At 44.6% G+C, this 25,351-nt stretch overlaps 1 protein-coding gene across 6 annotated transcripts in view; it reads right to left on the bottom strand.

Annotated features, from left to right (window-relative positions):
- Positions 1–472: 472 nt before the first annotated feature.
- Positions 473–25,351, bottom strand: part of STARD13 (StAR related lipid transfer domain containing 13) — a 225,327-nt gene continuing 200,448 nt past the window's right edge. For 5 of the 6 annotated variants that reach the window (XM_057707139.1, XM_057707140.1, XM_057707138.1 and 2 more), the window contains 9 exons: positions 24,332–24,505; positions 23,035–23,194; positions 14,518–14,716; positions 9,727–9,937; positions 9,005–9,119; positions 7,910–8,131; positions 6,817–7,034; positions 3,710–3,886; positions 473–2,973 (listed from right to left, as the gene is read on the bottom strand). In XM_057707139.1, coding sequence (XP_057563122.1) covers positions 2,856–2,973; positions 3,710–3,886; positions 6,817–7,034; positions 7,910–8,131; positions 9,005–9,119; positions 9,727–9,937; positions 14,518–14,716; positions 23,035–23,194; positions 24,332–24,505 — 1,594 coding nt within the window. In that variant the 3' untranslated portion in view covers positions 473–2,855. Of the gene's footprint in view, positions 2,974–3,709; positions 3,887–6,816; positions 7,035–7,790; positions 8,132–9,004; positions 9,120–9,726; positions 9,938–14,517; positions 14,717–23,034; positions 23,195–24,331; positions 24,506–25,351 lie in introns of those variants that run through there. The other variant, XM_057707143.1, reaches the window with a different exon arrangement.

Here is a 25,351-nt window from a genome sequence, read left to right as displayed (position 1 = left end):
TGGAGAGCAAGAGGCTCAGAGTCAGATGTGGCTACTCTTCATGGTCCAGCGGTGCAGTCTTAAGTCGTGTCGTCAAGTCTCAATTTCTTGTGCACTCAGGGAAAATGGAATGTGGCTGGAGTTCACTGAATGCTTCATAAAAATAATATAAACATGTTCGTATGACCTGTAGATTTAAGAACGATGAAATGTAAAAGAAACCCCTACCCATCACCATAATGCCTTAGACACAGGTTAAGGCACCCAGACTGTTAGTGAAGTTCTTGTAGATGACGATCTACACTTTTATATGAATCTTTATATTTGGGAGAGATTTGACTACAGTACTGAGGCATCAAGCTCACGGCAAGCTATTTTAGAGAGAACTCTTCCTCAGGAAGCAGGTTTTCCATTTACAAGATGAAGCATGAAAAGCGGCATGAATTTTATAGAAAAAAAAAAGGGTATATTTAATGTATATAAATTTATTTGCCTTGGCAATTATTTATTTACAACTGATGACTGATAACAACAATTGAGGTAAAGATATACATGAGGTATAAATATAATATTTAAAGGCAACATCATTTTATCTCCACTGGCAAGATAACAATAAGTACAATACTGTGGTATTTGACAAACAAGCTGGCTGCATTTTGCTCCCCTTTTGTCTTTCTTTCTTTTGTTTTTAAGATGCACTGTGTTGTTAGGCAGCAGTGATGTGATTAGCATGTGCATAAAAATTAGAAAGGTAATTTGAAGAGAAGGGGTGTCAGACATCACATCACGTTTGCTCTTATTCTAAGTATCCTCTAGGTCCCGGCTTCTCAGGGTGTGGTCTTTGGGCCAGCAGCCTGGGCATCCCTGAGGCTGGTTCAAAATGCAGAATCTCAGGCCCATCTCAGACTGCCTGAATCAGAGGCTCACTGTGACAAGACCTCCAGGTGATCCGTGTGCTGCTCAGGCTGGAAAAGCCCTGCTCTAGGTGACAGGACACCATCCATCCTTGTGTGCCTGTCATGTTTCCTGAAAACATATGATCCCATCTCTGGAGTAGGACCAGCATTAAGATTCCCTAATGATCTTGTCTATGCATATTAAAGGGACCTGGCACATGTGGTTAAATTTCAGATGTGTGGAAGAAGTGAATTTGGTGTGCTCACAGAGCATTGCCCAAATGGAAGATTATGGACTTGCCGCCCCCTTCTTCCGTAGGCAAGGAAACAAAAAATTCCTAGATCACGATTCAAACGGTATGATTTTACTGGTACCATACAGAATGCATATATACCATTTTTATTCCTCTCAATAAAAGAATTGCACATTGCTGATAAGAGAAAACATTACATAAACGCATACAATATAAAAAGAAAAGAAAGGAAAACTAAGTTTTTTTTTCTCCAACACCAATTGCTAAATTATGATACCAATCTCTCCCTGAAACCAAACACAATAAATTATCTTCCTCTCTACAGTTGTTGAATTACAATAAAAAACCAACTTAAATCCATTAGCAATTGGTTAAGGATAGTCAATTTGCTTAGCCTATACAATAATAAATAAGGTTGGGTCAAATGCATAGGTAGCCTGACGGACTAATGAAGAAACATGGAATTAACAAACCTGTCTATAGTTTCTAAAACTAATTGAAGAACACAGTTTTGGTCTTAACGTTAGTTTAAAACCCTGTCTTTCAGATTGCAAACCTTTAATGAATTATATCTCAAGAACATCATATGGAACGATATTAGAATTCCCTGAAGCTGAAATGGTCCAGGACTCTTGAATGACCCTCATCTCCCTTTATCTGGTGTCCAGAGTTGAATTCAGTGCAACACATTGGTAAGAAAATGCCAATTAGCTGTGACCAAATAGGCCACTGGTCAAATAGAATGACTTTTAAGAACATTATGAAATGTATCTATGAAAATTCCACAAAACGCAGAGGCTCCCGTTGGCTGTGAATATGCAAAGGCTATTATATTCTGCTCTAATCAGCAGGGAACTACAGGTTCTGTTTCAGTCGCGGGCGCTGACTCCAGTGGTCCATGGGCGTCTGACATTTCACCGAAACTGTATCTGCTGGCCCCTTGGCAACTGGCAATCTAGCCTTAAATTTGGTAACAGCTGCTCCCTCACTTCTTTGCTTTAAAGAGGACTAAATACTATTTTCCTCTCTTTGTCCAACACCCCAGTCTCAGTTTTTGAATAACACAAACAAACTGACCACATGTAACAACCATTTAATGTGTTTTCCTTTGGCTGGCTAATCTTTGGTAAAGCATCAGGGCAGACTACGTATTTTCACACTTTGGTGTTAGCAGCAGCTTCTGCTCAGCTTACAGGACAGCGCGGGGGCGGGGGGCGGGGGCAGGGGGCACAGTGCCCAGAGCCACCTGGAAAGAACCATGTGAGGAAGGGACTCACTGGCTCAGACGTGTTCCTTTTCAAAATACGCAAGTATATATAAAATTGTATTTTACATATATACAGTAAAGATAGAGATATACACACATCTGTACATACGCTATACATACATTTATTTACAGTTAAGAATACGCTTCTTAGAAGCCTTTAAATAGCAAATTAGGCAATGCACAAGGGAAATCCATTTAATTTTAAGTAACATAGATAAATGTTCTGATTTTTAAAAATATTATATTAGTAGGGATGTAGCCATCTCCAGGAAGGCTAGTAAAGTTCTCAGAAATTCTTGCATCTTCAACATTCTGACCTCTCAGTGCTTCCGTTTTTAAGCATTAACCTTGTCCATTCGTCTCTCTCTCTCTCCCTTGCTTTCTCAAGAGCACACTCTCTCCCACACGTGTTTGCTTTCGCTTCCACTTCCCTGAGTTCGATGTCTCACTGGGGAAAACTCAGATTTTAGTTTCTGGACCCTCGGCAATGAGGGGCTGAAAAGAGTTTCTAATCCTGGCAACTTCCGCCGCACACAGATGTCCAAAGCCTTTATTGTACCATTCTGGGGAGTGACCTCTGTGGGGACAAAAATCAGAAAGGAAGTGGGCAAGTCTTTTACCAAATCACAACCACCTGCCACGGCCGACAGGGCTGTGCTTGTGCCCTGACTGTCGGTCGGCCTGCGTTCTCTTCGGGGCTGCTGTTCTGAGGATCTGAGAACCTCATTCTGCCAACAGGGGCCTTGAAAATGCCTTTTGGGCCAAGTATTCAGTCTGTCTTTCCAGTATTCACCAGGTACTTTAAAATGATAGCGTCTCTTCAGGGGTGATTCAGACTTAATTCTAGAATTTACTGAGAAAACTCAGTTTCTATCCATCCAGGCTAAGATCTTGGTCTGGCAGCCTGAATGTCTTGAAGGGGTTGGATTTAAGTTAGCTCCTTCTCAAAGGAGGGCAGCTGGAGGGAGCAGCAGAAGGGACAGGCCGAAAAGAAACACAAGAGGACTCGTATTTACTGAGCACCTGCTACGTGCTGGGACCTAGTGCTGGTGTGTGCCCCGTGCCAGAAGCACAGGAGTATAAGTGGGACAAAACGGAAAATTGAGACCAAGAAAGGACTTCCTCCCGAAAGTCGGAATTTTAGCAAGGGCGGAAAGGGGAAAACCAGGGGGTGGCCCACAGAATCATCTGTGAAAGCATGTTAATGGCAACAGGAAAAAAAAAGACAGTGAAAGAAGGGATCAGATGAGAAGCAGGGCCCTGACACTTGTGCGGCAAGCCCGCGCCTGCCACCCCCAGGAGCCCACACTCACCTCAGGTCCACCCTGCAGATGTGGGTCAGCCTCGACTTGCCCGAACCACACGGCTCTATTAGGTACTGAGAGTCCATCACCACGGCCCGCACGCCGCCCATGAGCTGGGCTTCCTCGTGCTCCACGGAGAGGGACACCAGGGTACACATTCCTTTGGGCAAATCAGTCTTCCAGGTCCTGCAGCAAAACAAACCCGCACATTGGAATTACCGCCGAGACGGAGAGAAAACCCGGAGCACAGCGCTGAGGTTTACACTTATCTTTTCTTGCTCAAATTCCAAGCCCAGTTACTTGGATTAAGCTAATGGTTTCCATAAGTGTATGTAACATTTATACAGTGCAGTTCAAAGCAAGGGTCTCAGCCCTCTGACCCAGAGGTCAGAAACGGTCTTGCAGCTTTCAGAGCTGCTTCTGGAATCCCAAACTGAGGCTGCAGAGGCTCTTACACATGACTGAAGGGCTGGCGTCACTGTTTGGGAATTAGGACTCGCTCATTCAATTCTTTCACCAAACATCTATTGGATGGGATCTGAGAAGCCACTGAGGACACAAAAATCTACAGCCCAGGAAGAGAAACAGACCGGCAAAGAGAATCCTAAAACCCCACGGCAAGTGCAGTGATGTGGCTGTGCACGGAGCGCTCTGGGGAAGGCTTCCCGCAGGAGGTGACCCTCAACTCAAGCCTGAAAGGATACATGAACCGACAATGCTAAGCTTGAAGAAAACTAGACACATGTGGACTGCTGATCCCTGAGTGGCTCTTGAGTGGGAGAAGAAATAAATACAGTTGATTCGACGCTGGAAAGCAGAGATCTGAAGGCATGTTTTAATTTAGTTCAGAGAAGAGCTGGCTCACACGGTGCACTCTTCAAAAATGGAACGGGCTATACAAGGGGTCATGAGTTCACTGTTACTGGAGCTATTCAAGCTTGGGGGGTGGTACCACGTGGGCAAAGGTTGTGGATGGAAGTCAGGAATCATGAGAGCATCTCTGTAACAACCATTTCTACCATAGGATATAGGTTTTATTATTATAATCTCAGTTATTTGTCCTACATCCTATCCCCTTGCTTAGTTACCTCATCTATAACTTTGTCCTGTCCTACCAGACCAGAAAGAGGGCCCGTTACTTAGAACTTGGGAATGAGCAAGCCCTGCACAAATGCTTAGCAACTTCTCCATGGGTGTGCCCATTCTCTTCTCACGTATGATGCTGTGTTTAATAATAAAGACTGAAAGTTGTACAGATTTGTGGGGATAAAATGGAAAAAGCTTCAGTGGCTATCACTGGAAGCCCCTGAGGAGCTAGAGAAAGGGATGAAGTGAGAAGCAAATATGGTAATCCCAAAAGGAGACCAGCGACGTGCGTGCCAGCCTAGACAGGAAGGCGCTTTGAAGACAGGAAGTGCCTCAGCACGTGGGCTCCTCTCCACACCTGTTACTTTCTACTTCTGGTATCATCATCCCAAGGAATTCCTGTTGCAGGAAACATGTCTGGTTCATTATGCATCCTCTGGGGTGCTGAGTTCTTCTCCCTCAGCCTCATGGTCCACCCACCTTCTCCTTCAAGTCTTGGATCAAATATCAACTCCACAAGACTCTCTGAGCGCTATGGCTGAAATTCTACCCCTTCCTATCCCCCTTTCTTACTTACCCCTCCTAAGATAAGTAATCCCATCCCACTTGCTTGTTATTTCTTGACTCTGTCTCCCTAATGAAAGATAAATCCCGAGAGAGAGAGCAGGGTTGTGGTCTGTTGTGTTCCCTGCAGCCTCCCTGGAGCCTCCAACAGTGCCTGGCACGAGGCAGTGATGGAATGACCACCAGCAGTAGCAGGCAGGTGGCACTGCGGGATGAGTGGAAGGCAGGCGGGTCCATGCATGGACTCCGGCCCTCGGCTTCCTCTAAAGGGAGCAAAGAGTCAGGCTATGGTCTGGCTCCATCCCCGTGGCTGCCCTCCTAGAACGATTTGATTTTCTGCTTGCAAGAGTGAAGGTGTAAAGTTTAACTTCCACGAGATGACTAGTGTCCCAGTAACTGTGGTAATAAGCCACCCTGACAGCCGCCCACATTCTCCACCAGGATCCCAAGGCTGCTAAGATAAATACGTATATTTAAGGAAAAAAATGACCCTTAAAATTCAAGGTCCTAAGGACCAGTTCCAAAGGCATAAATAGCCCATGTGAAAAGTAACCTTTAGTTTGCCATCAAGACTAGTTTAATAAAGAAACTATTTAAAATACACATTTGGGAATTTCACTAGTGATTCTTTGCATACTGCTAACATACGAGAAGAGGCAGTATTCACCATCAGTTATCAATAGAGAAGGACGTATTGATTTAATTACATTTCATTTGGGTTTGTGAGTATCTTCAATCCCTGTTCTTTCTGATTCAGTTCTGACTTATCAACCTGTGTACACAGCTCTACCGTGCAAACTTCCTGTTGTTGGTTGAGCTTCCCACTTCAAACCCAGAGAGCAGGGGTCCGGAACTCAACCCATAAATCTATTAGAGGCAATATTTCAATAGTAGACACCAGGCTTGCAAGCCTTGTCATGCCCTGAGATCTTTCTGGACACTGGAGTGCCTCAGCATAGCTGGACCTTCAGGGCTGTGCCAAGGTTTCCATGCATGGTCATGAGTTATGAGCACTTGAAGTTACGCAGATGAATTTTGAAGTTACACACACTCCAGGTTGAGAGTCACACCACTGAAGACTTGCTTTCCCAGCGGCAGAAAGGTAAAACCAGGAGAAAAGCCAGTCAGATTCGATGTGCATAATTTGGCAGAAAGTACAACTGGACAAACAGCAGCTATTCTTGGGACTCTGTTCTGAGGAAATGAACCATATTTATGGCCTAATAAACCGTATGCTGCAGAATGAGAGGGGCCACGAGAGAGCCGGGCAGAGCTGTAAACTGGGTGAAAGAAACAGGGAGTCAGGCATAAATACAGCAAAGTCAGTTTTCACTGAGAGAAGCGAGGGCCGGCGGAGTGCTCCCAGTGGAGGCTGAAGTTGGGTGGGAGAACTCTGAAATGCTTAAATCTGCCGCTCTTATCCTACTTTTGGAACAGAGCATCTTACACCCCAGAGTCAGGCTTACCTGAGAACCACGAAGTCTCTGGAAGGGTGGGGCGCCATACTGTTCAGCACGTACTGGTAGATTTCTGTCTGCTTGTCCAGAGTTTCCACCACCTTCCACTGCACAAAATCCTCATCCCACAGGTGGCGCTCCCTCAGCACGCGGTTCAAGACCACCGAAGGGGGCGCCTCCACCTCCACGGACGCCTTCCACAGCCTCAGCGGATGCCCGTCCCCCACCTTGGGAAAGATAGCAGCAAAGGCTGAAGAGCTTGCTGGTTCCAACAAAACCTACCATCCTTCCCTGGGTGTTCAGGAAACATCACTCATTACATAACTTGAAAGAGGGATTCTGCATACCTCAGGTTTAAAATTTTTAAATGTTCATCCTTAAGCTTGAAAGAAGAATAATGAGGGCTTCCCTGGTGGCGCAGTGGTTAAGAATCCGCCTGCCAATGCAGGGGACACGGGTTTGAGCCCTGGGCTGGGAAGATCCCATATGCTGCAGAGCAACGAAGCCCATGCATCACAGCTACTGAAGCCCGAGTGCCTAGAGCCCGTGCTCTGCAACAAGAGAAGCCACTGCAATGAGAAGCCCTCGCACTGCAATGAAGTGTAGCCCCCGCTCTCCGCAACTACAGAAAGCCTGCATAGCAGCAATGAAGACCCAACACCACCAATAAATAAATAAATAAATAAATAAATAAATAAATAAATAAATAAATTTAATAAAAAAAAAAGAATGATAATAAAAATAACTACCAACACACACTGCTCCCTGTGTGCCAGGCATTGTTCTGATTTTGAAATAGCCCTCCTCTGACTGTGGTCCTACTATAATGTCCATTATGCAAATAAGAAAATGAAGGCACAGAGAGGCAAGTGACTCGCCCCAATGTCACACAGCTAAGGGACAGAGCCAGGCCTGGGGTCCCACAGTCTGGCTCCACAGTCTGCAGTCTGATCACATGCAAACAGACTCTAGAGTGGGTGGTTGACTGATTCGTGTATGGTGACGCCCTGGGAACAGAGTAGCTATTTTAAAAGCAAAACAAATCCCTGGTGGTAAGACTTGGCTCTTTGGGGGTAATTGTTTCCCACCTTTCTGCAATTACCTTTTTGAAAGCAAGATCTGTGTTGTCTGGGCTGGAACATGTGACCCATCCTTTGAACTTCTCCTTGGCTTCCTTCTGGAGGCCCTGGATGAGCTGCTCCAGGTACGTGTGGAAAGGGCCCCCCCCCTCCTCCAGCTGGGCCCCCAGCTCTTCCAGGGTTGGGGGATGGATTTCAGCCTCCACATACGCGTCATGAGACTGGGTCACCATCTCGAGCGGGACCTGAACCGACGGATGCACAGAAGAGCAACACACTGAGCTACAGAAGTGCTTAGCCTAATAGTTAGAGAAAGCAAAGTAGCGTCGCCAAAACCACAGCACGGGCAGCAGGCCGAGTGCCGTGCCACAAGAGATGTTTGTTTAAGATCAGCAACGGGGTGGGGGAGGGCTTCCTAAAATCAGGAAACCCAAATCTGTTTGAGGCTAGATTTATTATTCAAAACATCACCATGACTTCCCATTCATTCTTTCCATTTTCCTTTGATTTTACTTATATATTTTTATTCAGTTTGGCAAAACCTGGGCCCAGGAAACTTAAAGCGCACAGACTTAAGGAGAACATCAAACCTGACTCAGAAAGAGCTTTACCTTTTTAGCACACTTTTCCCTTTTGCAAATGCCAATTTTGCCACAAAAAGGATGCCAGAAGTCTAGTTCACTATTCCTTTAGCATACCTGTGGCTGTATTCATAAGCTGTTACTGATTCTGAGTTCACAGCGATTGTTCAGTATCTCTCTCTCTCACACACACACACACACACACACACACACACGCTGAACCTGATCAAGTCCTGAGGTCACATCAACTATACCGTAATGGGCTGGTTGGCCTGGGACTTGGCACCTGAAGTAGACACAACGGTTTCCATAAAAACCATCACCATGGTAAGCCCAAATGTCTTGAACTGACAAAGCGTCAACTACATAGCTTGTTCCTCAACTGTCTAGGAGGCAAAGACCAGACCTATTGAGTGTGTACCATTGCCATTATAAAATCAGGAATAAACAGAAATCAGTCATATGCATAGCAACCGTTTCAAGCGTCTTACTGAGTTCCAAGAACTATAAGGAAGGCGGTTTGAGCCTTTCACTCACCTCAAAAAGTCTGTCACATTCCATGATCATGTGGGCCAGCCCTTGAGCTGCGGCCAGATTCTCACTGAGGTCCTTTTGATCCGGCTTCCCGGTAGCATATTTCTTCTGGATGACTCTGTAATTGAACGGAAGACCCCTCAGTGGATTCCAAGCCCAAACTTTTTCACAGTACAGAGCTCATCCCTTTGTTATCTCCTCATGCCCAGATGCCACCCAGATCCCAGACTTTCTCATTTCCGAACAAAAACAGTGACCACACATCTTAGATATCCTGAGTCAGGCTAAGAGTCTGACGGTTCATAATGAAAAGCCCTGGAAAAATACATGGGCAGGAATAACCCTTGGAGGAGAAATTAATTTATTTTTTCCAGGTTTGAAACCACTGCAAGCTGCTGAGCTTGAGCCTTAAATTTCGCCTTTTAAAATGGAAGATTGTAAAATACTGCTTTGTGTACTTTTCCCCTCCTTCCTGCTAGTACACACAAAACAGAACAAAACTCCAGGCTCTGTGGATCACAAAGGACACTCCTCAGTGCTACTTTGATAATTCTCTAACCCTGAGCTGCACGAATGAGGTTCCTCCAAACATTTTCTGATTATAAATGACGTGCTGATAAATCCCCAAGTTGAAATACGAGAGGAGTTTTTTTTTTGTTTTTTTTTTTAAGTGGCCAACGGGAATACCTGGTGTAGGATTAGCATCCTCGCTGAGGAAAACGCACCTGGGGGAGCTTTCTTTCTTCAATAAATTCAGATGGAAGAGGGAAGGGGCCAGACACACAGCCAGGTTCATGGGCGTCATCTGATTCTCTTCCACCGCGTGGACCACGTCGTTGAGGAAGCACAGCAGCGTCTGCAGCACCTCCCTGCTCTCGTCCGCCAGCAGCAGCACTGCCGCCTGCGCCGCCTGCAGACGCTGCTCCTTGGGGACACCTGGGGAAAAGCGGGTGCCGGGCCATTAGAGGAACAGCCGGAGCAGGAGCCAAAGGGAGAGGGTGAGCGAGTGCTCCCTTGCCGTGAACACAGGCAGGGTCACATCGTCGTCGGCAACAGTGACAATGACAACAGCTAAGGGCGCAGAGAAGTCCTTGCTTCGGCCCCGCGGGGGGTGAGAGGCAGAGCTGGGGTAGGAACCCCATGGTCTCCCTCCAGAACCCACAGTCTTAATGACGAGCTGGACTTGGCAAGGGACGCCCGGTGCTGGCTCTTCATACCCTCGGAGCAATCCGCCTCCTCACCTGTTTCAAACCTCTCGCCCATCCCCACCCCCACCCCACTCCTGGCTTGTGAAGCATCTCTCAGGATGCCCAGGGCTTGGCGAAGAGGAACCAGGGTCCCCCCTCTCAGGCCTGTTCCCCTTCTGGGTGGTCGCTGTGGTGGTGAGGGTGGTGGTGGGCCCCGGTCACGCAGGCTTGCGAGGGAATTGGCCCCAACTGTATGAGGAAACTAAAAGGAAAAAACCATAGAAAAATGGGTGCTCTGTGCTGCATTTTGCTGCCCCCTGGCTGTGTTCGTTAGCGGTCTTTCAGGCCTGACTCACTGCCCGTATTCCTCTCGTTCTGAAAGACACCATCAGGAGCTCACTTGGGTTAACACTGTTGTGTTTCGTAAACTACCAGGTCCTAGAGCAGGTCTCTGCACCAGGTGGCTATGCTCCAAAGAGGTGTGCGAAGAAACTGTTAGACTTTCCAGTGGTGTTTTTGTTTTCTCTCATGCTTTAAAAATACTGATCGGATGTGTCATGATGTGCACAATATATTATATTACAATATATTTATATTCTTAAAAATAAGTGAGTATACATGCTCAGGTATTTCCTACTGTTAGCGGTGCCTGATAAAAAAGTTTGGAGCCTGCTGCTCTAGCAGGGGCTGGGGTGTGGCTTCTGCCCGGGTCCTGCCCCTCTCTCCTCCACCATCCCAGGGCGGGCAGGCTCCTGGCCCCAGTCAGCAGCAAATGCAAGTTTTCTGGAAAAGCCTGAGGGTGGGTTGCACGCTCTGAAGCCCATCCCCACCCCCACCACGCCCACTGTGAACTGGCGCAGGACAGACCTGGGTTTGGTAAAGGAGAGCCATTTTGTTCCCATTATACAGAAACCTTTTTCCTTTTTCTTGTTTGTGTTGAAGCAGAAGCAGATACTACTGATGACCTCACGCTTGTCACTGCAGTGTTAGAAATTCAGCTGGAGCCCTTGAGCTGCCTTTAAATAAGCTGCTTTAGGTAAGGCACCCAGTGTACACACTGCTTAGCTTTAGATCGCCAACCTTCTCTTCTGTGCCGCAAGTTTTGAAGAGTCATGGCTACGTGTTGTCTCAGCTTCCTTCTACTCACTCGTTTCTTTATCCCTCAGAAAATACCTTCCGTCCATGCTTTCCTCCTAAAAATGCTTGTGAAGGTCAACGATTGATCCCTAAATTCAGCATTCGTATTGGATCCTACCCTCTTTGACCTTTCTGTGACACAGGCACTCCTGTGTTTCCTGCCTCTTTCTTGGCTCTCGGGAGACTGTTCTAGATCCTCATTTCTAAGTGCTGATAATGCGATGGTGCGGATGGCTGGCAGCACTTCAGACGCCACGTCTGGTCTCCTCCCTGCCCCCAGGATCAGCTCCCCTCCCTGTCTTCCTTTCTGAATTCTCCTTAAAACTATAGGCTCGTCTTTGATCCCTCCATCCTTCTCTCCTGTAGACCCGTGGGCTTCACATATGTTCATTATCCATCCAGCACTCTAATTAATCATTTGACGGAAGTCCAAGAAGTAACAGAGCTACAATTGGACCTGCTCTGGAGAAGGGGAGGAGGAACTGTCCCTTTCTCCCTCACAGTCCTTTGGAAACTTTAGACTCCAGAGTCTACCCCTGGAACGTCCTATCTTCAATTAATGTGCGGCTCCCTAACCCTCCATTCTCGTCCTGTCCAGTACCTCTCATTCACCACTTCCAGATTCATGGGTCAAATAAACAGTTCTGACGCTCATTCACCCTGTGGTACCAGCTTGGGGGCCTTTGAAATACCTGCTCTTTCCTTCTTCCTCTGTAAGAACACCCACGTTCTGTTCAGGTTTGGGCTGTGATGTGCTCAGGGAAGTTGGGCCCTTCCCTCAAACCAAGGGATAACCATGTTGGCCTAAACCAAAAATGGTAATCCCATTCCTCTTCCCGGTGACTGATTTAGGGGAGAAAGTGTAAAATTTATGGTCTATGGGACCAAGATAAATGCTAGGTAGGCATTTCTGTAATTTTATCTCCCTGATAAAAAGAGACATATGCCCAAAGAGAACCCTTTGGCCCACCTCTTGCCTTTGGGTGTGATTTTGGGAGGACGTGATAAAGCTAAGTTGTGGCAACCATACATGACCTTAAGGGGATAACCAAGCCAGGCTGACTTCAGCCATGGTGTCACTGAATTAATCGACTCTGGAATTATTAACTCTAGATTTCTTGTCTAGTGCGATTATATAATGTCTATACTCTTTAAACAACTGTTTGTTGGAGTTTTTGGTTCTGTGTTTACAGCCGAGAGCATCGTAACTGGTAACCTCCTCAACAACACCCAAGTGTTCCCCAGTGTTTAATGAGTCAAATATAAACTCTCTGCTCTACTATTCAGTGCCCTTCCTGGGTATGGCCCCAGTCTAATTTTTGGAGTCATCTGATGCTGCACTGGACAGTCACCCTTCCTGCAAGCCAGACGGAAATCCTGTAATCTCCTGACACATGTGCTATCTGCTGCACTCAACGTGTGTTCCTCACCTATCTCAACCTTCAGTTGTCGCTTCTCTACCAAGTCCTTATTCATCTCAACCCCCTTGGGTGCTCTTTGTAACCTTATCACGGGATTTCTCCCATCTCGCTGTACTGCAGTTATTTATGTACATGTCTTGTCTCCCTCCACTGTAAGATGCTTAAGAGCAGAGAGTTAAGTCTTACCCGGCCATATGCTCTGCAGTGCTCAGCACGGTGCCCTGAACACAAGCGGAACTCAGTAAATGTTTTTGCTCAGCTAAGATAAACCCTGCTTTGATTTTTTTTTTCTTGCTTGTGAGTCTCACAAAAGGCTAAAAGCATTTACCTCTTGGAAATAATCTGGCTTTAACCTTAGACTAGTGTCAACTATAACCTGAGAACTGATTAAACGTAAAGACTTATATATGCTACTTCCAAACTGTAAGGGAGGTTTAATTGAAAAAATGCAGCTCGACCTCTTACAGCAGAAACACTGTGAATTCCCTGTATTTAGGCTCCAGCAACATGTATCACTAATTTAACTTAACCTATTCACTTTGACAAAATAATATGTATTTAGTGGGTCACCACTTTATCCTGTTTTTACAAGTGGTAGTCATTATAATCCTTTTTGAATCTGCAATATTGTGGACTCCTGAAACACATTTAGTACAGAATTCTCAATAGCAGGAACCTTCTTTTGACTGAGTTGGATCAATTCCATGTCAAGGTCCATTTCATGCATATGTTGCTAAAAACTCAAAAGTCCACAGGCCAAGTGTTTTTTTTTCTAAAGAACGGAGACTTGGACCATTAGATACTTATAGTTGACCCTTGAACAACATGGTTTGACCTGTGCGGGTTCACTCAACAGGCAAAAATCTTTTTTTTTTTTTGATAAATACACAGTCAGCTCTCCCAATACATGGATCCTGAATCTGCGGATTCAATGAACCGTGAATCCTGTACTATGTTTATGATTTGAGGTTGTCTCAATTCCCAGATGCCCAATTGAGGATACAGAAATATGACTATGGGACTTGAGCATCCTTGGCAGGTCCCGGAAGGAATCCCATGCGGATACTGTATAACCAAAACAGTGTAGCTAGAAAAGAGCCACGGGTTCATATCTAATGCCCTCCCCACCCTTTGTAACTATCCTTAGCGGGATATGCTTTTAAATCAATAGTTCCTATTTTCAGTGATTAATTACAGGGGCTTTGCTGAGAATTATCAACTTCGCATCACTTAAAAAGTTCTAAGTGAAAATATAAATTAGTTGAATTAAGCTTAAGCCTTGATTTGGTTTGCTTACTTTTCATCGATTAAAATACATTGTGATACATTTGCCTTTCACTTCTAGTCATTTTAACACATTTGGCTTTCATATATCCCAAAGAAATGCTTTCTTTTTAAAAACACCTATATATTAAAAAAATAAAGAAAGAAAACAAAAACACGGTATATAAAATAAATTCTAGGAGAATCCCTTTTCATTTTAAATTTATTAAAAGTACATTGAAAGTTAGTTTTTTTTATATCTTACACAAAACCTTATTGAGGAGGAAGATTTTGGTGTCAAAAGCTATCTTCAAATGCATAAAATATAGCCTGGAGATTTCCAAATCAGAGTGTGAACAAAGTTTACTTCTGGAGAGAAGGGTAGAACTGTAACTTTTATACACTTCTTCCTGCATTACTTGTACAATTAAAATTCAATCTATAGAAATTTTTTTTTTTTGATGGATGCATGCGCTTGAGAACACTGATCTGCACTGCTCCCACTTACACTGATAGATGTGGAGGAAGGTCTCGCTGAGCTTGTTGGTGAAAAGAGGCTCAGGAAGGTCCCGGAAGAACTGCTTCACCATATCCGCCACGTCGTAAGCAGATTGGTCCTCGTAGCTGACGTTCTCAGGGAAGTTCTCGTTCATTTGACGTAAGGCATGGATTCGAGATTTCACGCCCGATTTTCGAAAAAGACCCACCTGAAACAAGCCAAAGGGACGTGTTAGTGAGGTTGCCTTTGCCCCAGAGCTTTTCTTCCTACGGCAGGCACCTTGTGGACGATGAGAAGACAATGGGACCAGGACTCGATGAATTGGAATTGTAGCCAAACGAGTAAATCATAAATGACTAATTTAGCTCCTTTGGGCGGTAGTGGAACACTGACTTCCTCTCCCATAAAATGAAAATAAGAATAATATCCCCCTTACAGGGCTATTGAGAAAATATACCTGATTGTGCTATAGAACTGTCAAGTCTGACAGCACAGCAGATGTTACGCTTTTATTCATTTATTTAACAAGTAGTGATTACCCCCTATATATCAGGCATACTTATACCTTCTAGGAGTCATTTTAGTGAGCAGACCAGACAAAATTCCCTGCCCTCTTGTGTGTACACTTTAGTGGGGGTTTTGAAAAAGTTCTGTCAAAGGAAGGTTTGGTGGATCCCGGATAAGTAACTACATCCAACGCCCCTTTGAGGGAGAGGTTTAGAGGGAATATACTCATGAAACAAAACAATATCATAAGTATGTATTTTGATTGAAAGGTCTTACTTATATGCTTTCCTTCTTCAGAACCCCTGTAACGCTTGCCTGGTATGCTTCTCATATGATGCACATACTACTCTATCTGGTTAGTTACTATGTGTATAAGCTACAGCTCTGGTGAGAATGATTCTGGAATGGCTTTTATTCAGACTTCAAGATATTGTCTTATGCCCTTTTCACCCTCAGGTCTTAGATTCCTCCTCTGCTTGACAAATAAATGGAGCAAAAAGGCACCCTGGGAATAATGCCCCTAACAGCAAAGAGCAGGGGGGCAGAGCCCTGCGAGGAGGGGGGTTCCTGCAGGGGTTTCCAGGTTACGCTGTGGGCTCTCCCCAGGTGGACCTGCTGCCACCCCAAAAGAACTGAGCTTCTCTGGGAGCCCAGGCTTACAGTGAATTAGTATGTCTGTTATTTTCTTTTTTTTAAGATTTATTTATTATTTTATTTCTTTATTTATTTTTGGCTGTGTTGGGTCTTTGTTGCTGTGTGTGGGCTTTCTCTAGTTGTGGTGAGCAGGGGCTACTCTTTGTTGTGGTGCGCAGGTTTCTCATTGAGGTGGCTTCCCCTGTTGCAGCGCATAGGCTCTAGGTGGACGGGCTTCAGTAGTTGTGGTGCCTGGGCTCAGTAGTTGTGGCTCGCGGGGTTAGTTGCTCTGCGGCATGTGGGATCTTCCCAGACCAGGACTTGAACCCATGCCCTCTTCACTGGCAGGCGGATTCTCAACCACTGCACCACCAGGGAGGTCCCGCTATGTCTGCTATTTTTATATGCCTATAGGGCACTGAGTTTCTCAAAAACAGTTCTTCAACCCTCAATCTCCACTCTGCTCACTCCTCAAGGGCTCACTGGTTGGCCCACTTCCACATTCCCAGTGGTCAGAGAGGTGGACAGAGGCCTCAGTGCTGCTCTTCCTCCTTATACCTGGAGAGACACGCCAGGTCGTCTGGCTGGCTGCTCTGTGTGCCAGGCTGGCCTCGACCCAAGCTCAGGTGTCTGAGGAGAGCTCTCTTGGTTGCTGCTATAAATGGACAACAGCCCCAATTCTTTTAAATTGCAGTTAACAGCAAGGGAAGAGTTCCAAGCAATTAGAGAATACTTTGGTTTTTGTAAACGTCAGCTGACTGGATCGTGGGGGAAATTACATACCATTATTTTTGTGGCAATAAAGACAGAATTCGTAGTAATACTTCTTTGCATTCCAAGGCTTATCACCCTAATTTCAGGCATAGTGTCACTTAAAACATTAATTGCTTTCTTTTTTATTCTTAAAGTTCGGAATGTCTAGAAGATGCAAAATGTTGCCAAGAAGAATCTAAAGAACATTTCTCTTCTTCTGGCAACCACTCCAGATTGCATCAAAGGGCATGGGAAGAAAGCATGTCCTGTCAAAAGAAAAGTTCAAGGTGTCAAATGAGTGATTATCTGAGTGAGGTCCAGCCTCGATGTGTTTGCGTCTCAACTCTTCTCATTCTGGAAGGAGGCCCAGGACCGTGCTTCAGGGCTGTGTGCTGCACGGGACTTCTCAGAAGCCAAGCGCCCGGGAGGTGAATTCCTCAGTGTGACTCACAAACACTTATCCTCCTGTGAGTCGTCATTATTCCATTTGAGAATTCCTGTTATTATTTTTTAACGGTAGATAAATATTGATTGGGTTCTATTTTTTTTTTTAATTTATTTATTTATTTTTTTGGGGGGTACACCAGGTTCAATCATCCGTTTTTATACACATATCCCCATCTTCCCTCCCTTCCTTGACGATTGGGTTCTATTATAAGAATAAAGCAGACAAGTATTTGTGTGGACACCGCAGAACGAGATTCTCTTTTGTCCTCTGTGTCTTGCTGGCTTTGATTCTGGGTGCACAGCGATGTGCAGGGACACACACATCCCAGTGATATTTTCTTTGTATTGCTCTGTTTCCAAGTTTCTTTCCAGTTTCAGCAAATATTATTATTTTAATTATTTTGGAGATGTCTGGAGCTCTCCAGCTGCTGGCCCCAAGCTGCCTGTTCTGACTTAGATCTCACAGGATGTCCAGAGGGCTGTCAGGTGTTTATTTGTTTTGCCTCAAATTCTGACAATAACCTGCCCTTCCCACCCTTATCTTCCAAAGGACATGGGAAATACCTATGGGTTCTGGGGATTTTTGTTGGAAGTGCCAAAAGAAAGATTTTTCCCTAAGCCTAAGAAAGTAAAGATGGTCTGAAATCAGATTCCAGATGTAGTAGCTGATGAAGGTAGAAGGGAAAAATGGTAAATGTTCCTGTCTTCAAAGATGTCACTGAGCAGGACTTCCCTGCTGGTCCAGTGGTTAAGAATCCATCTTCCAATGCAGGGGATGTGGGCCGATTCCTGGTCAGGGAACTAAAATACCACATGCCACGGGGCAACTGAACCCATGTGCCACAACTAGAGAGTCCATGTGTCACAACCGCAGAGCCCATGCACCCTGGAGTCGGCGCGCCACAACAAGAGAGAAGCCCGAGCACCTGCAATGAAGAGCCCGTGTGCTGCAACTAAGGCTGGACGCAAGCCAAAAATAAATAAATAAATAAATAAATATTAAACAACACCCCCCCTCCCCAAAAACCCCCAACAGAAAAAAAACAAAGATGCCACTGAGCTAATGTAAGAACTAACCCTGGAACCATCCTACTTCCTGCCCTCTTGTTATGTGATGGTGGGAATTTTCTATAGTTTAAGCCATTTGAGGGCAGGGCTTCTGGTCCTTGGAGTGAAAAATTCCCTCGATGTGGTAAATAGAAGCTTCTTCTAGTGATGTAGAAGTCCTGGGACCAGAGAGAAGAGCTGCTTCTACCCATCGTCATACAGCAACCAGGGGTGGTGGCCCACGGGATTGGCAACCTTCATTTCTTCTTCAAAAAGCTTTTCAGAGCAGTGATAAAATTTGCATTTTTGGCCAAATTTTTTTTTTTCTAAGTAAAAAGTGAAAGATGGAAGAAACCACTTAAAAATGGATTTCTTCTAAGGGCAGCCCTGTCATCATAGTTGATGGGAGCTTCAGCTTCATTACGAAGAAGACTCAAGACGTGTGAAATGTCTTTCATTTGCTTCCGTGTCTGTCACTGGTGGGCGGGTGACCTGGGTCGTCACACGGGGACCCACACTTGGTTTAACGCTCTGCAGTCACCGTTTTGAAATTCTTCATGATTTAGACACACTTGCATTTTGCACAAGGCTCCACAAATTACACAGCAGGGCCGGCTCTCATGTACCATGAGAGCACGGCTCCAACACCCTCCCTGAAGAAGGGAAGAACAGTGGGTCAGCAATGCGAAATCCATCTTATAAGCATCTCTCCTGCATGTAATCTCTCATTTTAAAGGTAAGAGGACGAACAATGATTGTTCCTCTGGCCTAGTTTTACTTTCCTCTCGCTTCAGTCTTCCACCCAAAAACCCAGCTATGAAAAAGCAAAGACTTAAGGTATAATTTAAAAAGAGAGGCCCAGGAACATCACTCATCTTATCCGAGGTAGGCAGCAGGGAGAGTGATGAACAGGCAGCGGGTCGAGGACACTGGTACTGAGAATGAAGTGTCTTCCCAGCATAATTGGGCTTTTAAACTTGCTGCTCCATTAGAAGGAGAGCTTGGGCCTGAGTGTTGCATTAGAATTCAAATTTCATCTAAATCATATTAAATCTCCTACTTGGCATCCTGTTTATGCTAATCCTTTCAGCACTTAATGATGTTTATCAGGACTTGTTTCCGCTTCTTTGGGGATGTGCTCCGCTAATGAAGAAAGGTTGGTTTTATGCAGAAGGAGAAAGGTTCCTGAGAACAGTATGTGGCGGGTTCTTATTTGGAGCATTGCAGGTTTAGCAGCTCACCGCTGTGACTGCATATTCATCAGGAGCTGGGTATAACCTATCCTTCTGTGCAGCTGATTTAGGGCAGAAATAAAAGCTCAGCCAACAAAGCCCAGCTCCTCTCACACACTGCTGTGTCTGAATACAAACGGTTCGTAATTGAAGGCTAAACCCTCTTATTTCATCTCTGGCCAGCTGCCAGGGCAAAAATGGATACACCGTGTTTCATCAGAAAGAAGCTGTTCTGTACTTGGGGGTGTAGGAGGTGAAACTGTGGCCCTGTTGCAGGGCTCTGTTGGGCTGTCTTCAGCTGTTTGTGGTGAATGTTGGAGAAGAATGCTTAGCATGAGGGAAAGGAGCTGGGCTCATTGCAGGAAGCCTCCCTCCCTGGGAGGAAGGGCGGAACCTTGGGGCAGTCTTAGAAGGTGGTTCCAGGGGCCCATGTAAAGGGAGGCAGCAGAGAAGCCAGTCAAGGGTGGTTTACAGAAGGGTGTTCTGAGGCCCTCTGGTCTTGCACGAACCGGGGGCTGAGATCTCAAGATCCTGTGTAGACCTGAGTCTTCGATTCAGAGGTGGGGCAGGAAGAACACTCGTCTGGTGTGTGTCTACTCTTTCCTTGTTACTCTTCTCCCTCTTTCTTTTCTGATTCATTGGCTTTTATTGGCTCGAGTTCACTCTTAAATCTCTAGGACAGTCTGCCTCCTGAGCCTGGTTTGCTTTGCTTCGTAGTATGTTTCTCTAGTTTCCCCTTGTGTCTTCCTCTTACCACCTTCCTTCTTGGCAGGGACCGGGAGGCGGGGCCCTCTGTGTGCTCCCTACACTCTGTGCTGATGAAGGGGAGGGACGTACAAGCTGGGGGTCCTGCTGGTGCCTCATAAGAGAAGAACCGGCTACGGCGAAAATCCCTTTGACATCTTACAGATTTTTTTCTTTTGACGGATACAGGAGAAGGGTTGCCTTGTTCATTGTGGTTACATGTACGAGGGTGAGTCAAAACTTATGCACGCTCTGGCTGTAGAATTTATAGAAGTTTTACTATAACCGCAGTGCGGGTAATTTCTGACTCACCTTTGTAGAATCAGTACTCATGTCCATAAAAACGAGTCTTTTTCTTATAAAGCTTTGCCAGTGTACTGCTTTTCAGTGTGGCCCTCTTCCAGATTAAAATTTAAAAAAATGCATATAAGCCTGAAATGGAGACTGGGAATAAACCAGTGAGTAGAGATGAAGGAGCTTTTGGTGTCACTATCCTTCTCTCTGTTCATATGACTTTTGCTTCAAACAGGAGACTGGCCCCAATAACAGTAGTGAAGCTGGTGATACCCATTATTCAGAATCTACAGGGGGCAGGATTGGTTTCCATTCTACGTAAAGACTATGCGGTGAGTAGAGTGCTGGTATTACAATACATTTATACTCAATCTTGTTTAAGAAAGAATTCCAGGTGACTTACAATGATCTATAAAATACAATATGATGCAATTAAATTAAATAGATGCGACAATTAGAGCAAAAGGAAAATAAAGATAAAAAAGGATAGCAGGAAGTACGAATGAGGTTCACATAAAAAATTCATGCCCCCAAATTATATACATTAACTACAGGCAGAACATACATTTGGCTTCAGTAATTCTAGTAGCCAACGCAGAGAGGAAGAAAACATATCCAGTTGAATGAGTCTGGTGTATCTAATACAAATACAGACCAGTTATCCAAAAATAACAGTGCTTTGAGGTGCTGGGCCCAGAGAAAAAATTCTTTCATTCTTACAGAGAAGACACCCCGTGATATGATGATCTGCACCATCAACAAGATCCTGACAGTGAAGTCATCAGCGAGTTGTTTAGGGCCACGTAGCAAAGTGTCCCTCAGTGCTAGAGACGGCATCACCCAAAGTCACCCAAAGCAATTCTAATGGGTGGTAGTGAAGTGCGCTTGTTAAAAACTTGGACCCTGGAGATAGATTTTCAAGCAAGCTGGCTCCACCTGGGGGCTAACCCTGCCCAGGGTGGATATAGGATTAGATGAGGCAATGCTCACAGAATACTTGATATGACCCCTGGGCACTCAAGAAAGGTTACTATTATTGAACGAATGGCATAGGTGGATGGCATTTACGTTAAGCATTCCTGAACAAACACCATTTTCTCTTAACAGAGCTTTCACTGATAAGTAGTAGCTGGCCATCCATTAGAATGTTTGGAACCAAAGAGGCAGAACCAAACACTAAGAGAACCAGCCAAGAGGGGAGTTGAGTCTCATATATCCTTATGAAAATTGAGAAGCTTGGAAAAATATGTGTCCGAATAACAAGCTACTCTCCACAAAATACAATCTTAGGTCTGTACTAATAAATCAATAAAAGTACAATTGAAGCCTATGTCAAAGGGCATGGTTGCAGTACTTTCAGGGCTGCAAAAGAGATTAATTAGAGTGGGTATTTCCAAATATTAACTCAAGCTCACCTCTCCAAAAAGCTTTCTCAGTAAAATACCCATAGACCCCCTACCTTTGATTAATGTGTACTTTTGGCAAAAATTCTAAAATTAAAAAAAAAAAAGTAATGCTTAACCAACCAGATTCATTGGATTGCTCTATTGGGATGTTATTCACAAGTCAATTCATGTCAGGGCATCTGCTAAAGATGAGCATCGCTAGTTTTAGACAAGTGGTCTGTTGCCCTTCTTTCTGAGAAATAACAGGCAAGCCATCCAGGCCATTTCTCAAACAAAGCAGCCATCACCACCACAACAGTAACAGCAACTACTCTTACTCTCACTATAACATCTAAATATGAAAAAATGTAGATATGTGTATTATCTAAATTGGGAGTGGGAATGGAAAAGGAAATAATGCATTTAGTTCAATCATCAATGGCATCGAATGAAGAAGTTACTCTTATTCTTCTCCACTGAAAACCGGCACCTGATTCATCAAGAGACCATCCTGATTCTTAGTGTGACCTTGGCATTGGGGTAGAGATGAGCATCAGCTCATGAGTTTGTGTAGCTTAGCTCATTCCTGTCCACGGAGCCCAAGGCCAAGGGAAAATCAATGAAAAGTGCAAATAACCTTAGGCTGGCAGATTCTTCACATGGTATTAAAGAGTATGATGGACAAAAGTCATTAGAGAATAGTTGCCTGAAAATACCCCACTACTCAAGGTTGCAACTGATCAAGTGGCAACATGGCTTTTATTTTGGATAGAATGTCTCATAGAGAAACTAGTGAGTATTAATTCAGAGAAGCAAAGGCCTGGCCTGGTGAGTTATAGGATGGGTTGCACTCTGGGCCAATCATAGGCCACCACTGTGGTGGCCCCCACAGTCTTAGAGACAGAAAATGATCTCCAAAAATTTTGTTTTAGCTTGAACTTTTTAATCAACTTCACATGATGAGAGAATATTTAATTTAGCTGAAATTATCTTCATATTTTACTTGCACAGTTAAAAAAGATATAAAATTTTAAAAGATATAAATACACCTTTCATGGTGCTGCTTCAAAAAAAATTAATAAAGGGAGATATAAAGACCTAGATCTGTTTTAAAAAAAAAAAAACAAAAAAAAACCAGGGATAAAAGAATGCTGTGAAATCAACGGTGGCATTGGGACGATAATTAAAAGGAAATGCAGTCGGTAGCTTTGCTCCTAGTTTTGGGAGAACACAAATTAGCTATCACAGGTACAAATGATTGACATTAACTTCCTGCAGTCACTCCAGGGTGCCCTTCAGGGCGCCAGTGAGGAAACATCCTCTCACAGCTTGGCAAGGATGTCCCCTGGTCAAATTAAATACTGACCTATAAAGATCACAATGCCTTTTATTTCAGAGAAGCATGTCTTGTCTGGTCCTGGACGGATCTGGCTCTGACTGGCATTCCATACACCCCAGCCTCTGCTTGGGATTTACGACCCTACCTGATCGAGGCAGTTGCTGCGTAGATACCTCAGAGCTTGCTGGATACTCTGTGGCAGGGGCTGCCCCGTTCTCTGGACATGGACGATGAGAGGGACGCCAAAGACTGTCTTGTCTCTGTAATCAGGAACTTTCATCCTCTTCATGAACTTTGGAACTGCCCTAGAATTCACAGAAACCAGGTCAGGCACGCCTCGTGGAGCATACTGTGGGGAGAGGCTGTGAAAGCAAGAGGGAAGCCCAGCTTTTGTTGGACTATTAGAGAGGCACGGGGGAGTTCAACAGTTCTCTCTTAATTATTCACACCACAGGTAGGACTGTGTGTGCCCCATGCCTCTGTTAGACTTCTAACTATTAAACAGCATGATTCACGTTAGCAGGATGGATTTACCGCCCTGCTTTCAAATCAAGTGCTTGACTTTCCAGTTTAATTGTGATGGACACTTCTCAAGTGATAAACACTTAGAAGTCCCCAACAAGACAGAACAAAACAAATTTAAAAACTACATCAAGATGAAGAAATCTGGTTGGGGTTGGGGGAGAAAGAAGGGGAGAGAAGATAAATCACATTCCTTGACTATATCCTTACTTTTCTAGAATTAGTTGTACTTTTTAAAGGAAATTTTAATACACAATCATATATTGATTTGACCATGCAATTTATAACTATCTAAAATATTTTTATAAAAGCACTGCTGATTCTTCTATATGACAATTAGCAACACATTTTATATTTTTCCAAATCCATCAAATCATCTAAAATAGGTCCACATTCAAATTCCAAAGTATGCTTTTGTCAGTTCCTTATTCCAAAGGTTTACTGCATATTCTTATTTTTATTTGCCAATTAAATAAAAGCAGAACTGTATTTGAAGAGTTCAGTGCTCTTTGAATGAAGCAGTGCTCTAAGTGGTGAGCTCTGCATTGGGCCAGAAGGTACAAGAAACAGATGTTTCTTTGCAAACTGCCAGCATTACTTTCTGGCAAGTTTATTTTTAATGTCTCTGTTCACAACTAATCACTCTTTACTTGTCCTTTTTCCTTCTTGGAGCCTGACTGCCTTCCCTGGAAACTGACAGAGAGCTACAAATAAAGCCATGCTTCCCGCAGGCTACATCACATCCAAGGGTTGGCAGCCCAGAGGCAGACAGTAGGGCAGAACTCTGGGCGTTATTTTCAGACTGGCAGTGAAGGCAAGGAACAGATTCTTCAGAAATCAGAAAGTAAACACTGAAGCATTTGTGACGGCATACTGAGCCTGGAAGAAATGGTCCCCTCCTAGGCGAATGGGCTACTCACCACGTCCAGCCATGTTTGTTGGACATGGAGTGCTTCTCCATGATGGCCGTGAGGCGAAGCAGTGAGAAGCGCTGGAGCAGGTTCAGCTGGCCGGCCGTCTGACCGCTGATGTGGGGCGATGCCGTGGACGGCTGCGGCTGGTGCGAGAGCTGGAAGCTATTCCACCGGAGTCGCCTTTACCAGAAAGACCATCAGAGAAGCCAGTCACAAAGGGGACGAGTTATCGGAAAACACAGGACGTTACTAATTTTTAAGTAGCTCATCAAAATCGTTTCTGAGCCAAGCAAATCACAAAGCAAATGGAACAGAAGACACAAAATGTACAGAATAAACAGAAGAAACTATTTTTTTCCCAAGTCTGAGAAATCTGGAAAAAGTCATTATCTGTTTCATTAGGAGGCTTAAATAAGTGATATATTTTATGTGTTTGTTTTTTCCTAAATTCATTCCCAAAGTGTTGAAAGCAGCTGAGACTGTGTGCGTGTGCATGTGCATGTGTGTGTATGTGCGAGAGAGAGAGACAGACAGACAGACAGATAGACAGACAGGAAGAGACAGAGAGAGAGCTAGAGACCTCAAAGGTTTGGGAGCTCTAGAGTACTGCCACACTGTTGTCCTGTCTCCATGCTCTGATCCGTGACAGGCACGGATGAAGCACTCCTGAAGTGATGACACGTCAGTGAGCCCCAGGAGCCAGCACTGCCTCAACAAGAAACCTAGCAGCACATACAGTAGGACTGTTCCTACTGGTAAGGCCCTTTGAGAGCCACCTGTCTAAAGTACTTCTAAAATGGTCTTTGTAAAACAGCTTTTATGTACTTTGTAATTGGCATTTTAAAGCCAAAATAAACTTATGACGTATACACCTTAGATCTCAGAAACTTCTCGTAGAATTTTTAAGAAGTTTAAAATTTGGGGTAGAGACGCCCTACAAGGTCATGGGAAGGGCCCGTGCACAGACACCGGGCCTCATCATCACTGCTTCGCACATAAGAAGCTCAAACATTTTTTTTACATAAA

This window comes from Hippopotamus amphibius, chromosome 14 (genome assembly GCF_030028045.1).
Source record: "Hippopotamus amphibius kiboko isolate mHipAmp2 chromosome 14, mHipAmp2.hap2, whole genome shotgun sequence".
NCBI lineage: Eukaryota > Metazoa > Chordata > Mammalia > Artiodactyla > Hippopotamidae > Hippopotamus > Hippopotamus amphibius.
Note: the sequence above shows the minus strand (reverse complement) of the source record. Positions and strands in the feature narration are given on the sequence as shown.